The following is a 13,485-nucleotide window of genomic DNA, read 5'->3' on the forward strand; positions in this document are numbered from 1 at the left end:
CAAAAGGCATAAAGTTAAAGGTGACACATTTCTTTAATATCTTAAGCAAGAAAAAACTTTTTTATTTCCATCTTTTACAGTTTCACAATAACAAAAAAGGAAAAGGGCCCGAAGCAAAAGTTTGGGCACCCTGCATGGCAGTACTTAGTAACACCCCCTTTGGCAAGTATCACAGCTTGCGGCCAAAAAGTTCTATTTCAACTTCATCAGTCCACAGGACTTGTTTCCAAAATGCATCAGGCTTGTTTAGATGTTCCTTTGAACTTTTTGAATAGAACTTTTTGGCCGCAATGAACAAAGGTACGTTTGGAGAACAAAGGGTGCAGAATTTTATGAAAAGAACACCTCTCCAACTGTTAAGCACGGGGGTGGATCGATCATGCTTTGGGCTTGTGTTGCAGCTAGTGGCACGGGGAACATTTCACTGGTAGAGGGAAGAATGAATTCAATTAAATACCAGCAAATTCTGGAAGCAAATATCACACCATCTGTAAAAAAAAAGCCGAAGACAACAGAATAATGATCCTAAACACACCTCAAAATCCACAATGGACTACCTCAAGAGGTGCAAGCTGAAGGTTTTGCCATGGTCCTCACAGTCCCCTGACCTAAACTTCATCGAGAATCTGTGCATAGACCTCAAAAGAGCCGTGCATGCAAGACGGCTCAAGAATCTCACAGAACTAGAAGTCTTTTGCAAGGAAGAATGGGCGAAAATCCCCCAAACAAGAATCGAAAGACTCTTAGCTGGCTGCAAACAGCAATTACAAACTGTGTTACTAAGGGGGTGTTACTAAGTACTGCCATGCAGGGTGCCCAAACTTTTGCTTTGGGCTCTTTTCTTTTTTTGTTATTTTGAAATTGTAAAAGATGAAAATAAAAAAGTTTTCTTGCTTAGAATATTAAAGAAATGTGTCATCTTTAACTTTATGCCTTTTGGAAATCAATTTATCTTTTACTTGCTTAGCTATTCACAGTAACAGAAATTTTGACTGGGGTGCCCAGACTTTTATATATATAAAAGACTTTTGCACAGTAACATGTGTACTTATTTTAAAAAAGTTTTTTACTAAAGTGCATTATCATGTTATGATGCAAATGTTATTCGATGATATTCCTTGGAAAATCCTATGGCAAAGTTTTGAAATTCAAAATAAATTTGCTATTAAAGTATATACATGTTACCATATACTACTTTGAGATTCATTTTCTTGCAGGCATTTATAGGAAAATAAAGAAATACAATAGAATTAATGAGGAACTATACATAAACAAAGACTGACAAACAACCAATGTGCAAAAGCAGACAAATTGTACGAATATATATAAATATATAAATAAATAAATAGATAGATAGATACTGAGAATCTATGTTGTAGAGTCCTTGAAAGTGAGTCCATAGGTTGTGAAATCAGTTCAAAGTTCAGAGCTGACGTTCCAGCATGGATAACTTCACTCAAGAAATCCCTTTTCAATCTCTTTAAAATGACATACTGAAAGAAAACCTTAATCATCAATCAACTGGAAGTTTTGCATGCCACTTTCAAAATGTAGGGAGCAGTAAATCTCTCCTGATGCATGAGCCTTTTAGTTCCTGAATGGCCCATTTTGGTTACATAATCAAGTTACCAATGTGTTTGATGAAATAAACGTATTTATTTTTAATAATGAGTGCGCAATTTAAAATTCTGACATTAGTTTAATATTTAGGCCCAAGCCCTGACTCATGCCAGCCCAAAGTCTTCTGTAAGAGGCATGTGAACACATAAAAATCTTCTTACTGAGTCCAGAGTCTATGAAAGATGTATTTAAAACTTAACAATTCTTACCTGGCATGGAACTTAACTTATTGAAATGTTTCTGTTACAATCAAGATTACAAGTGATAGGATTGTGCTTTACTGAGACTCCATGGCAGTGCCCCTGTGTTCCATCAATCTGTATCTTTTCTCTAAAACAATTTAAGAGCCAAACAAAAATCTGATATAAAGCAAAGTATCTCGTTTGCATAACCTCGTTTTGGCCAAAATCTGTGCCTTCCCATGATCTGTATGTAGTGGGTTCAGCACTGATATCACAGAGGCATCAGCGTTAATGACAAACAGGCAGCTTGCTGTCTGCCATTGGTGGACCAAGCATAGAGCTGCCTTTCTCAAATGAGAACTAAATGAACAGAGAATATTACAATGTGTTACTTCAGTACTACAATGATTAGTTGCATTTTAATGCAATTTTATGTATTGATTGATGAATTAAAATTCAATTTTAAAAACAGCACTGTTCAAACTCAAATTTTCTTTCTGTAAACAGCTGAGGTGACTTTCATAAGGACTGTCCTTGTGAATCAGGATGTACGTTATGGGTTCTATCCCAGTTACTGCAATGACGCAGTTCTTGTTGATAGAAAAGACGTTGACTCCTTTTTATTGGGATTGCTCTCAGTAGCAATCATTGACTGACAGTAGTAATGATAACAAAAGTTAAAAAAACACACTATTCTATTGCAGCACTAAGTGTCAGTCATTGGATGATTTCAAGAACCCCTTTAAAACAAGAATTCCTGATTCTGAGATCACTGGCACTGTTCCTAAAGTCAAACTGCTGAAGTCAGGCATTTTTTGTGGCCTGTGTTTATGGGTGGCACATAAAAAAAAGTCCGCCACAAATGGATTTAGTCAATAACAGGTTATTTCTTACAAAATAACCTGTTTTAACTTGCTTTTTTTAACTCATTGAAATTTATTGCATCAGTTTTCATACATGAATTTGGAGGAGGTTCATTGAATGTGTGCATAATATGCATGGAAAAATATTGAAACCTCAGATATAAAGTTACTGCAATGTGCCCATGAACTTTGACAATACAGAGAAAATCTTCTTTAGACATGTATAAAAGAATCGGTTTCTCCATCCTAAGACAATGTGCACTAAAATCTTCCTTGTGCTCTGTCAGAGCAACACCATTTCACATAAAAAGAGACAAAGAGCTAAAGAATTAGTTAATTCTTCAGTGTGTTTTTGTAACTTCATAAGATGTGTACAAGTTGTTCTGACTTTCAAGGAACAAGCAAATTTTAAGACTTTAATGGGGATAAATAAGGGATGATTACTTCAGAAAGTTAATTTTCTAAATGATATCTGTGCACTGATGGTATAATTCATTCAGCTACTCGGTCAAAGGGCCCAGTTGGGATCAGAAAACTGGAAATTGTCAAAGTGGTAGAGGGTATCGGAGGTGCTAACGATGTTAATGAGTTATGATTGGATAAGTGGAGAAAATAGAGTCACAGTAGGAAGAAATAATTTCTGTGGTACAATAACAGGCTGAATCAATTAATCAACTATGACATTCCCACTTGCAGATATTGATGAGTTAGACCACAATACCATAAGACCACAGAAACAGAATTTGGCCATTCAGCCCTTTGAGTCTGATGCACCATCCCATCCTGGCTGATTTTTATCACTCTCAACCCCATTCTCTTGCCTTCTCCCCATAACCTTTGCCATGCTTACTGATCAAGAACCTATCAATCTCCACCTTAAGTGCACCCAATGACTTGTCCTCCACAACCGCCTATGGCAATGAGTTCCACACATTCACCACCCTCTGGCCAAAGAAATTCCTCCTCATCTCCATTCTTCTAGGAAGAGACATCCTTATATTATTATTCCGGGGCTGTGCCCTCTGGTAATAGACAGCTTCAATAGAATAGAATAGTAATAGAAGCACACTCTCTATGTCCACTCCACCGAAGCCTTTCAATATCAATAGGTATCAATGAGATTTTCCCCATCATTCTTCTAAACTCCAGCAAGTACAGGCCCAGAGCCATCAAATGCTCCTCATATATTAATCCTTTCATTTCATTTTGGTTGTAACTCATACCAAAGCATCTTAGCCATAAGAAACTATGATTTTTTTTATTTTAGTGGTTGTTGTCCACATGAAATTCACAAGTCATTTCTTAGTACATACTTCTCATTTCCAGAGATTCATTTGAATGACCCTCTAATGTGAGTCACCTGGCTACACAACTTGGTCAGTGAATTTCCTATTACCTGTACACGTGTAGGCAGGCTATGAATAATGTCTGCTGGATATTCTAGATTGGATCACCTTCCATGATTTTCACAAGAGCTGGCCTTGTGAACCGACTCCTGCGTTAGAATTTCAGCTCAGGTCACAGTAGTGACGTAGGTGCTGTTGCCAAAAAAGGCCATTGACATTGTTTTGCCAGGGTTTGTTCAAAGTCTTGTGATCATTGGCTGCAAACGGAATTGATAACAAGATAACAAACATTTTTGTCCTCTTTATAAACCCCAAGCTCCTGGGAGAAAAATCAAACACCGAACTGAAAGCTTAGAAAAGCTGCAGTAGCTACTGAGGCAATAAAAATGGAGGCTGGCATGGACCTGCTCCACAGCTCTGGCGTGGAGATGGTGCAGTATCTCCAGGTGAACTACAGGGACTCCCAGAGCTGGTTCACTTTCATCTCTGTCGCTGCCGACCTGAGAAACACTTTCTACGTTTTCTTCCCCATCTGGTTCCACCTGTATGAGGCAGTGGGCATCAAACTCATCTGGGTGGCCGTCATCGGAGACTGGCTCAACCTCATCTTTAAATGGTAAGCATTCTCTGAGAAGTCACTTGGAGCTTTTTAAAAGGTTAATTTAAGCCTCATTAACTGAAATTGTTATAATTCACTACAGATGTACAAAATTCTTTGACTCAAATTCAGAAAAATAATATTATAGATCTGCAGTATTTTGTTTTTGGCTTTCTGTCTGCCTAGCTGTGGTGGTGGGCAGACAACTTCAACAACCAGATGACTGCTAGGGTCTCCTCCACATCCTGGTCTTGGGATTGCACCCCAAGACGCTTACCAATGGTTGGCAATCTGATCCCTGCCTAAGATCTTCTTGAGATTCAAACGACTTCTGCAGCTGCTGAAGTGAACGTCATCATTCTGCAGAAGGGGTAGGGTATATCGTGGTTATATTACTACCACCAGCAGCCAGAGTTGTTGGCCAATGATCAAGATGCATGAAGTTGAATCTCATCAGGATAGCTGAGAAATTCAAACTCAAGTATTTATGTAAATCTGAAAATTAGCCCAGGTTTTAGCAAAAGTGAACGTGAAAACATCAGACTAGTACACTGATGTCTTTCGGGGACGGAATTCTGTCATCTTCATCCAGCCTAATTCCAGATGTTACCATGTGTTTGGCTCTTAGCTCAGTTTCAGAGCATTTAGGAATGCATATTAAATGATGACATTGTCATACCTCTCCACGTCCTGTGAATGAAGAAAAATGTAAAGACACAAGGGGGCTCAATACCATTTGGAAATTATTCATATTTACGTCTTTAATCCATGAAGATTTAGAACTAAATTATCAATACTAAAATGAGAATAATTCAGTGATTAATATTTTATGTCATATATTAGAAAATAATTTTTACACATGTTTAGAAGACAAGTTGTTAGTTGAGGGCAAATGTTAAACTGGCATTCAAATCAGACAAGACCAATGTAATTCCCAAATGATATTAGGCCTATCTTCAGACATGCTGGTATAGAAGTGCAAATATTTTCCCTCACCAATCCCCGATGAATTGTCACACTGTGAAGTGCCGAATATTTCAGCAAAACTCTTGGCAGCAGGAAATCTCTGTTGGCCTTCAGCTCACTGGTTGGATTCCAGCTTGGAACTTTTTTATGGATTTCTGGCGTCATCCCTTCCAGACTGATTGACCAATTCAGATTTACACCACACCTGGAGTATTGTGTGCAGTTTTGGTCCCCTAATCTGAGGAAAGACATCTTTGCCATAGAGGGAGTACAAAGAAGGTTCACCAGATTGATTCCTGGGATGGCAGGACTTTCATATGAAGAAAGACTGGATGAACTGGGCTTGTACTCGTTGGAATTTAGAAGATTAAGGGGGGATCTGATTGAAACGTATAAGATCCTAAAGGGATTGGACAGGCTAGATGCAGGAAGATTGTTCCCGATGTTGGGGAAGTCCAGAACGAGGGGCCACAGTTTGAGGATAGAGGGGAAGCCTTTTAGGACCGAGATTAGGAAAAACTTCTTCACACAGAGAGTGGTGAATCTGTGGAATTCTCTGCCACAGGAAACAGTTGAGGCCAGTTCATTGGCTATATTTAAGAGGGAGTTAGATATGGCCCTTGTGGCTACGGCGGTCAGGGGGTATGGAGGGAAGGCTGGGGCGGGGTTCTGAGTTGGATGATCAGCCATGATCATAATAAATGGCGGTGCAGGCTCGAAGGGCCGAAGGGCCTATTCCTGCACCTATTTTCTATGTTTCTATGTTTCTATGTTCTCATGTTTAATTGTGCAGTCTCCTAGTAGGAAAATTAAATAAACAGGAACAAGTACATAAATTTATGCAGACTTTTGGAATATTTCCCAAATTATTAATATTAAGTATTATTCCCACAAAATCATCGGATCTTGGCTACAATATTAGTATATTGTCAACAAAGTCAAATTTAAATTTTAGGATATTGTCTGAAGCCTCATATTTCAGGATATTTTCCACAATAACCTTCATTGGAATAATGCCCATAGTACTAAATTATGGGCTATTCCTCAAATTTTAACCGTATCCCTCTTCTTTCTTTTACAGGTTTTTATTTGGACATAGGCCCTACTGGTGGGTGCATGAGACTACGCTTTACACTAACTCCTCTGTTCCAACACTGCAACAATTTCCTTTAACCTGTGAAACCGGTCCAGGTAAGGATGATTCATGTATTAAACTAATCTCAATATAGGCAAATATTGTATTAAACTGCCCCAAGAAGATGTAATTAAGTTTAAAACTGGTCCAGGAATAGGCAATTCATACTTTAAGCTGTTCTAGTATATGTAACTCCTGCATTAAACTTGTTAAGATAGAAACAATTCAAGTATTAAGCTGGTCCAGATTCTAGAAATTCATATTCTGGAAACATGCTAAAAACATGTTATTTTGTTTTCGTTATTTAGAACCATAGAACCATAGAAACTACAGCACAGAAACAGGCCCTTTGGCCCTTCTTGGCTGTGCCAAATCATTTTCTGCCTAGTCCCACTGACCTGCACACGGACCATATCCCTCCATACACCTCCCATCCATGTATCTGTCCAATTTATTCTTAAATGTTAAAAAAGAACCCGCATTTACCACCTCGTCTGGCAGCTCATTCCATATTCCCACCACTCCCTGTGTGAAGAAGCCCCCTCTAATGTTCCCTTTAAACTTTTCCCCCCTCACCCTTAACCCATGTCCTCTGGTTTTTTTCTCCCCTTGCCTCAGTGGAAAAAGCCTGCTTGCATTCACTCTATCTATACACATCATAATTTTATATACCTCTATCAAATCTCTCCTCATTCTTCTACGCTCCAGGGAATAAAGTCCTCACCTATTCAACCTTTCTCTGTAACTGAGTTTCTCAAGTCCCGGCAACATCCTTGTAAACCTTCTCTGCACTCTTTCAACTTTATTTATATCCTTCCTGTAATTTGGTGACCAAAACTGAACACAATACTCCAGATTCGGCCTCACCAATGCCTTATACAACCTCATCATAACATTCCAGCTCTTATACTCAATACTTCGATTAATAAAGGCCAATGTACCAAAAGCTCTCTTTACGACCCTATCTACCTGTGACGACACTTTTAGGGAATTTTGTATCTGTATTCCCAGATCCCTCTGTTCCACTGCACTCCTCAGTGCCCTACCATTAACCCTGTATGTTCTACCTTGGTTTGTCCTTCCAACGTGTAATACCTCACACTTGTCAGTATTAAACTCCATCTGCCATTTTTCAGCCCATTTTTCCAGCTGGTCCAAGTCCCTCTGCAGGCTATGAAAACCTTCCTCACTGTCTACTACACCTCCAATCTTTGTATCATCAGCAAACTTGCTGATCCAATTTACCACATTATCATCCAGATCATTGGTATAGATGACAAATAACAATGGACCCAGCACTGATCCCTGTGGCACACCACTAGTCACAGGCCTCCACTCAGAGAAGCAATTCTCTACCACCACTCTCTGGCTTCTTCCATCGAGCCAATGTCTAATCCAATTTACCACCTCTCCATGTATACCTAGCGACTGAATTTTCCTAACTAACCCCCCATGCGGGACCTTTTCAGTGTTCAATGCCATTTCTTCAGTAATCAATGTGAATCATTTTTCAAATACCAATATCAGCAAGTTAAATAACATGTTATTTTCAGTATTTTTTTACTTTGAGCTAAAAGAGACTGCCCATAATGTATTAAATCTGTTAACTACCTAATTGAAGATGAATATGAATACTTCCCTCACATCCATTATAAGAATAAGTTCATTCTAGATTAAATTGCAAAGCATTTAACAATGAGGGCTAAAGAAAATCTAGCTGGCAGCATCTAAAATTATTATTTCAAATTTTATTAACATCAGCTTAAAAATTCATAGATGAATTTATGCAAAATTGTATTAAAAAAGAATTGAAGTTATCAACACTTGCACTTTTTATTTTCTACTACAAAGTGCTGAGTCAGAAGGGTTCATTTTCCATTCATATATATTTCATTAGTTTTCAAAATAATAAATGCAAACCCTAAAGTGAAAATGGTTGTGAACTGTTATTTATATAGACTAAAAGTGTTCAGAAACATTGAATGTAAGACAACAGAAAACCGAGTCTCTGAATAATGTTTTTGACAGGAAGTCCATCTGGTCATGCAATGGGTTCATCTGGTGTCTGGTATGTGATGATCACTGCATTCCTGACCTTTGGATTACAGAAGAAGTTCACAGGCTTCCAAAAATGGTAAAGCTTCATGATATTAAATCTACATAAAAGTATGTGTGTCTATATTGAAGAGATTGCACTGGGTGTGCAGTATTTTATATAGATCCTGACATATAAAATGTAGTTCTATATGGGAGCTTGGATGTAGGTGAGCATATACACACTATATGTTAATCTTACAGCTGTGAATGCATAAAGATTTATGATGATTAAAATCAACATTTGCACATTTATCACATTGATTCTCATCTGAACTATTTATATATAGACATCATCTATTCGTTGTTCCATTTTGTCTCCAAGTTTCTTGCATGATACTTACAACAGATCTTACACCAGGTGCACATTATGGTTTGCTTTGCAGTGATCCTGGCTTTCCTGGACTTGGGGATGTAGCCATGGGCGTGTGATCTTTTTCTCAGTTATTGAGCAAAAAGCCAGCATTATGGCTTTATGCTGGGATAACATCAGTGAAGTAACTGTGCTAAATTTCGAAAATGCACTTAGGTTGATGAAAAATGCTGGATCTTACCATTTCATATTAGTAAACACCGACCAGCTTTTATTAAGAAATTTCCTATGGCCATTATAAAATTGAGATAAGTAACATTACAACTTGGGTTGTGTGTTACGTCTCAACATACAGTTCCTCCAATAACATCAAATTAGTTTAATTTACTGTGGTGATCAATAAAAATAATTGCAGATGAATGGCTATTAGAAGCCTGTGGATGATATACTATTTCTTCCCTTCCCTTTCAATGTTTCATTGTAATGGGTTTCTATTTTGATTAACTCAACGAGAATAATATTCCTTTTTTCCAGGTGTCTCCATGTTCTGCTGTGGGGTGTATTTTGCATGATCCAGATCTGTGTTTGCACATCCAGGGTCTTTCTAGCTGCTCACTTCCCACACCAGGTTTTCACAGGAGTTATTTCAGGTTAGATTGCTTTCTTTCATTTGAAAATATAACTGAGCAATGCCATTAACAATGCCATAATTTAACTTACGATATCTTGAACTTCAGCATCCAATTGATGAAAGTTATAGTTGTTTTAGTGTGCTTAAATCCAAGGCCTTTTGTGTCATTTGTTGATTCCATATAGTTAAAAATGGGTGAATAAACTAAAATAACTATGATTTACATTTCATATCACTAAATTTGGGCTTTATGATTGATACATATTTGTACAATACATATTAATTGTCATTAGTAATATATTTTTGATGAAATAATAATTGTGAATTTCTGTACACAGGAGTGGCTGTAGCTGAGGCGTTTGGCCGGATTAATGCAATCTACAATGCAAGCCTTAAGAAGTATCTGCAGATCACTCTCTTCCTGTTCTCCTTTGCTCTGGGTTTCTACCTGCTGTTGAAAGTGCTGGGAGTCGACCTGCTGTGGTCAGTGGAGAAAGCCCAGAGATGGTGTGCCCGAGCCGAGTGGGTCCACATTGACACCACTCCCTTCGCTGGGCTGGTCAGGAACATGGGAGCCTTGTTTGGACTGGGATTGGCTCTGAACTCATCCATTTACACCGAGAGCTGCAGGGGGAAGAGAGGCCAGCAGTTCTCCTTCAGATTCATCTGCATTGTGGCCTCGTTGATCACCCTGCACCTGTTTGACTCGGTGAAGCCTCCAACGCAGAGGGAATTCCTGTTTTATTTCCTGTCCTTCTGCAAAAGTGCCACGGTGCCTCTGGCAGCTGCAGCTTTTGTCCCGTTTTGTGTGTCACAGGTTGTACACAGACAGGAGGAGAAGGAACTATAAGTGTTTTGCAAAGTTTGTAAAAATGTTATGATTTCATTGCACTGTTAGGTGTTTATAACATTGGAACTATGCTCAATGCTCCTCAGCATCTGGATAGAGAAAAGCAGAAGCAAGAAAGGGGAAGGGAGAGAATAGGTGAAGATGTGTTACTTTGAGAAAGTAGAAAGACAGACAGATTGAGTATGCAAATAGTAGAGGGAAATAGTGTGAAATGGAGAAACCAGAAGGGCAGACAAATAGGGAAAGAGTGAGAGACATTATTAATTAGGACAGACAGAAAAGAGGCAGGCAGAAAGAGAGCAAGAAACTGTTAAAACAGCAAAAATGTAGATAAACTGGGATATAAAGATAAAGATTGTCAGGAAAGTAGGCAGCATGAAACAGAGAGAGAACAGAGAGGTTTTCATATCAGTGTTTCATACCAACTCACTTTCCAGATGCTGATGAACATTCAAGTTTTATCTTCTCAGTTTTTTTCTACTTCTACTTCAGATTTTTTAGCATTTGTTTTTTTTACTGGTTTCAAGATATTATCCTGCATTGTGTTGTTTTCTTGATTTTAGGATGCAAAAATATAAAAGTAAGCAGAGAATCTTCTTTAACTTCGGAAAGTTTAATTTTTTTGTGGTTAAAGTTTCTTCACATGGTAGTTCACTGACCTAATTTACTACAGTAGATAATTTTATCTGTTCTGCATTATATCATAAGCCAGGTATGTTCTTCCCTCTTAAACTAGTATCTTGTAAAGCTGAGCTATGGTGTTCTTACTGATAGTCTAATGATATAGCTGCATGGGATCAGCAGGTCTCTCTGTTTGCCCTGTATCTTGCAAATAACATTAGTTCCTGACTTGTACACAGAGTAATAAGAAAAGGTACAACAGTGTGCTGGTCTAGAGTTAAGTTAAAGACTATAAAATGGTACTGTGAACCAAATTAAAATCAGAGTACATTGTGCATACGGCTGTCAACCAATGAATTAGATACAAGCTTTCTTTAGGTTGTCAGCAAAATGTGGATGAATACAGGCTTTCTATCTGTTATAAAGATTCCTTATGCTGTATGTTAATACTTTGGATGTTCTCTTTGCATTCTCTTGTATTTTAATTCCATTCATCCAACGCAAAGGCACTGAACCTAGACTACGATGACCACATAAGCTGCTAACTGCAGCTCTTTCAACGTTACTCTATGATCGGTTGTCTGGGTGCCATTCTACCACTATGATGGTGCTGATCCATGCAATCTTCTATTGTACAGAGTTCCATGGCAAGTTTGAGCCAGAACTTCACCCGCAACAAGCAAGTCCTATGTCAATCTTTGCCTTCTATTTGTTATACTTGTATAAAAGGCTCAGGGCACTTTCTTTGCAAAAGAAGTTTCAAATTATATGTGAATTAATTTAATTCTAATAAAGTCACAGAATGATATTTGTATTCAGATTGGAAGTCACCTGTGTTATTATGCCTATTACCTCTAGCTGTAGATTTATACAGACATAAAGACATACTGCACAGAAAAAGGTGCTTCAGTGCATTGAGTTCATTATAACCATGAGGTCTTACATTATCCCACACACTTTATTCTCCCCATGTTCCCATGAACTCCGTTCAGATTCCACCACCCACTTACACACAACAGGCAGGGGGTGAAATTAACAGTGACTGATTAACCTAGCAACCCATACTATTTTGGGGTGTGGGAGGACACCAGAGCACTTGGAAGAAACCTACGTAGTCAAAGAGAGAGTGTGAAAACACCACATCGACAGCACTGGATGCCACACACTCAAAGTACAGCAAACTAAAAAAAATACGATAATCATAATTTGTATCATGGTCACAAAAAGATAAACACAAACAGATTCCAGTCTTCCAGCCACTCTTCTCCTGAACAGACCTAATCTAACTTTATAACTTTTGTTTTTAATGAATATTTAAGTATTGCTATACGTCAGAAGTCAGGAAATCATAGGGATACACATGCTTTTCAGCTCACCAAGTCCATTGCAGCCATCAAACACCCACTTTTACATAATCCGACACAAATCTCACATTCTCCCACACTACCATTAATTAGCCCAGATTTTGCCACTCATCTAGACACTAGGGCCCATCCACAATGGCCAATTAACCAAGCAATTGGCAATCAGAGCGTCCAGGGGAACCACACGTTCACAAGGAGAACACGCAAATTCCACACTGACAGCACCGGAGGTCAGGAATGAACCCAGAGTGCTTAAACTGTAAAACAGTTCCACAACTGTGCTGACCCTTACAAACAGAATGACATCCACTCTACAAATTTTTATGTGTCAAGATATTGTGGCACATCTGAAAGGAATCCCTCCATAATTTTACACATCAAAGACAGGAAATATCAGTATGTTGAGACTAAGTTGAGTTTGTTGAGCGTCACAGTAGTGTAGCGATTAATGTAATGCTTTACAGCACTAGTGATTGGAAGATCCGGGTTCCATTCCTGACGGCCTCTGTAAATTTAATGGAGTACATTCTCCATATAACAGCATAGATTTCCTCTGGGTGCTCTGGTTTTCTCCCACATTCCAGACATATACAGGTTAGGGTTAATAAATTGTGGGCATGCTATGTTAGCACCAGAAGCATGGCGCCACATCGTCGGAGTGTGTTGGTTGTTGACGCAAATGATGGATTTCACTATATGTTTCAATGTACATATGACAGATAAAGCTAATCTTTAAATGCCCAAATACCCACGGGACTCTTGAAACTCTCCCTTGTAAAGAATCACATTTTAATCTCAAATCTGTTCAATTAACACCTTCAAATTTCCTGAGAACATCTACTTTCTGTTCAAATAATTTTCTATAGACAAAATCTATACACTTAATATGAACTAAGGCATGG

At 38.3% G+C, this 13,485-nt stretch overlaps 1 protein-coding gene across 1 annotated transcript; it reads left to right on the forward strand.

Annotated features, from left to right (window-relative positions):
• The first annotated feature begins 4,327 nt into the window (after positions 1-4,327).
• Positions 4,328-12,037, forward strand: LOC134340547 (glucose-6-phosphatase catalytic subunit 1-like). Its single transcript, XM_063037918.1, has 5 exons — positions 4,328-4,627; positions 6,657-6,766; positions 8,739-8,844; positions 9,652-9,767; positions 10,087-12,037. The coding sequence occupies exons 1-5, from the start codon at positions 4,398-4,400 to the stop codon at positions 10,596-10,598; spliced, it is 1,074 nt and encodes a 357-aa protein (XP_062893988.1). The 5' UTR covers positions 4,328-4,397; the 3' UTR covers positions 10,599-12,037.
• Positions 12,038-13,485: the final 1,448 nt, after the last annotated feature.

This window comes from Mobula hypostoma, chromosome X1 (assembly GCF_963921235.1).
Source record: "Mobula hypostoma chromosome X1, sMobHyp1.1, whole genome shotgun sequence".
In the NCBI taxonomy this organism is placed as follows: Eukaryota; Metazoa; Chordata; class Chondrichthyes; order Myliobatiformes; family Myliobatidae; genus Mobula; species Mobula hypostoma.

What these genes read in the sequence shown, in the direction of transcription:
- LOC134340547 (XM_063037918.1), top strand. Translation starts at nt 4,398, where the DNA reads ATGGAGGCTGGCATGGACCTGCTCCACAGCTCTGGCGTGGAGATGGTG. An exon ending in CTCAACCTCATCTTTAAATG is followed by an intron (nt 4,628 to 6,656) that starts GTAAGCATTCTC and finishes TTTCTTTTACAG; the next exon opens with GTTTTTATTTGGACATAGGC. An exon ending in TTTCACAGGAGTTATTTCAG is followed by an intron (nt 9,768 to 10,086) that starts GTTAGATTGCTT and finishes TTCTGTACACAG; the next exon opens with GAGTGGCTGTAGCTGAGGCG.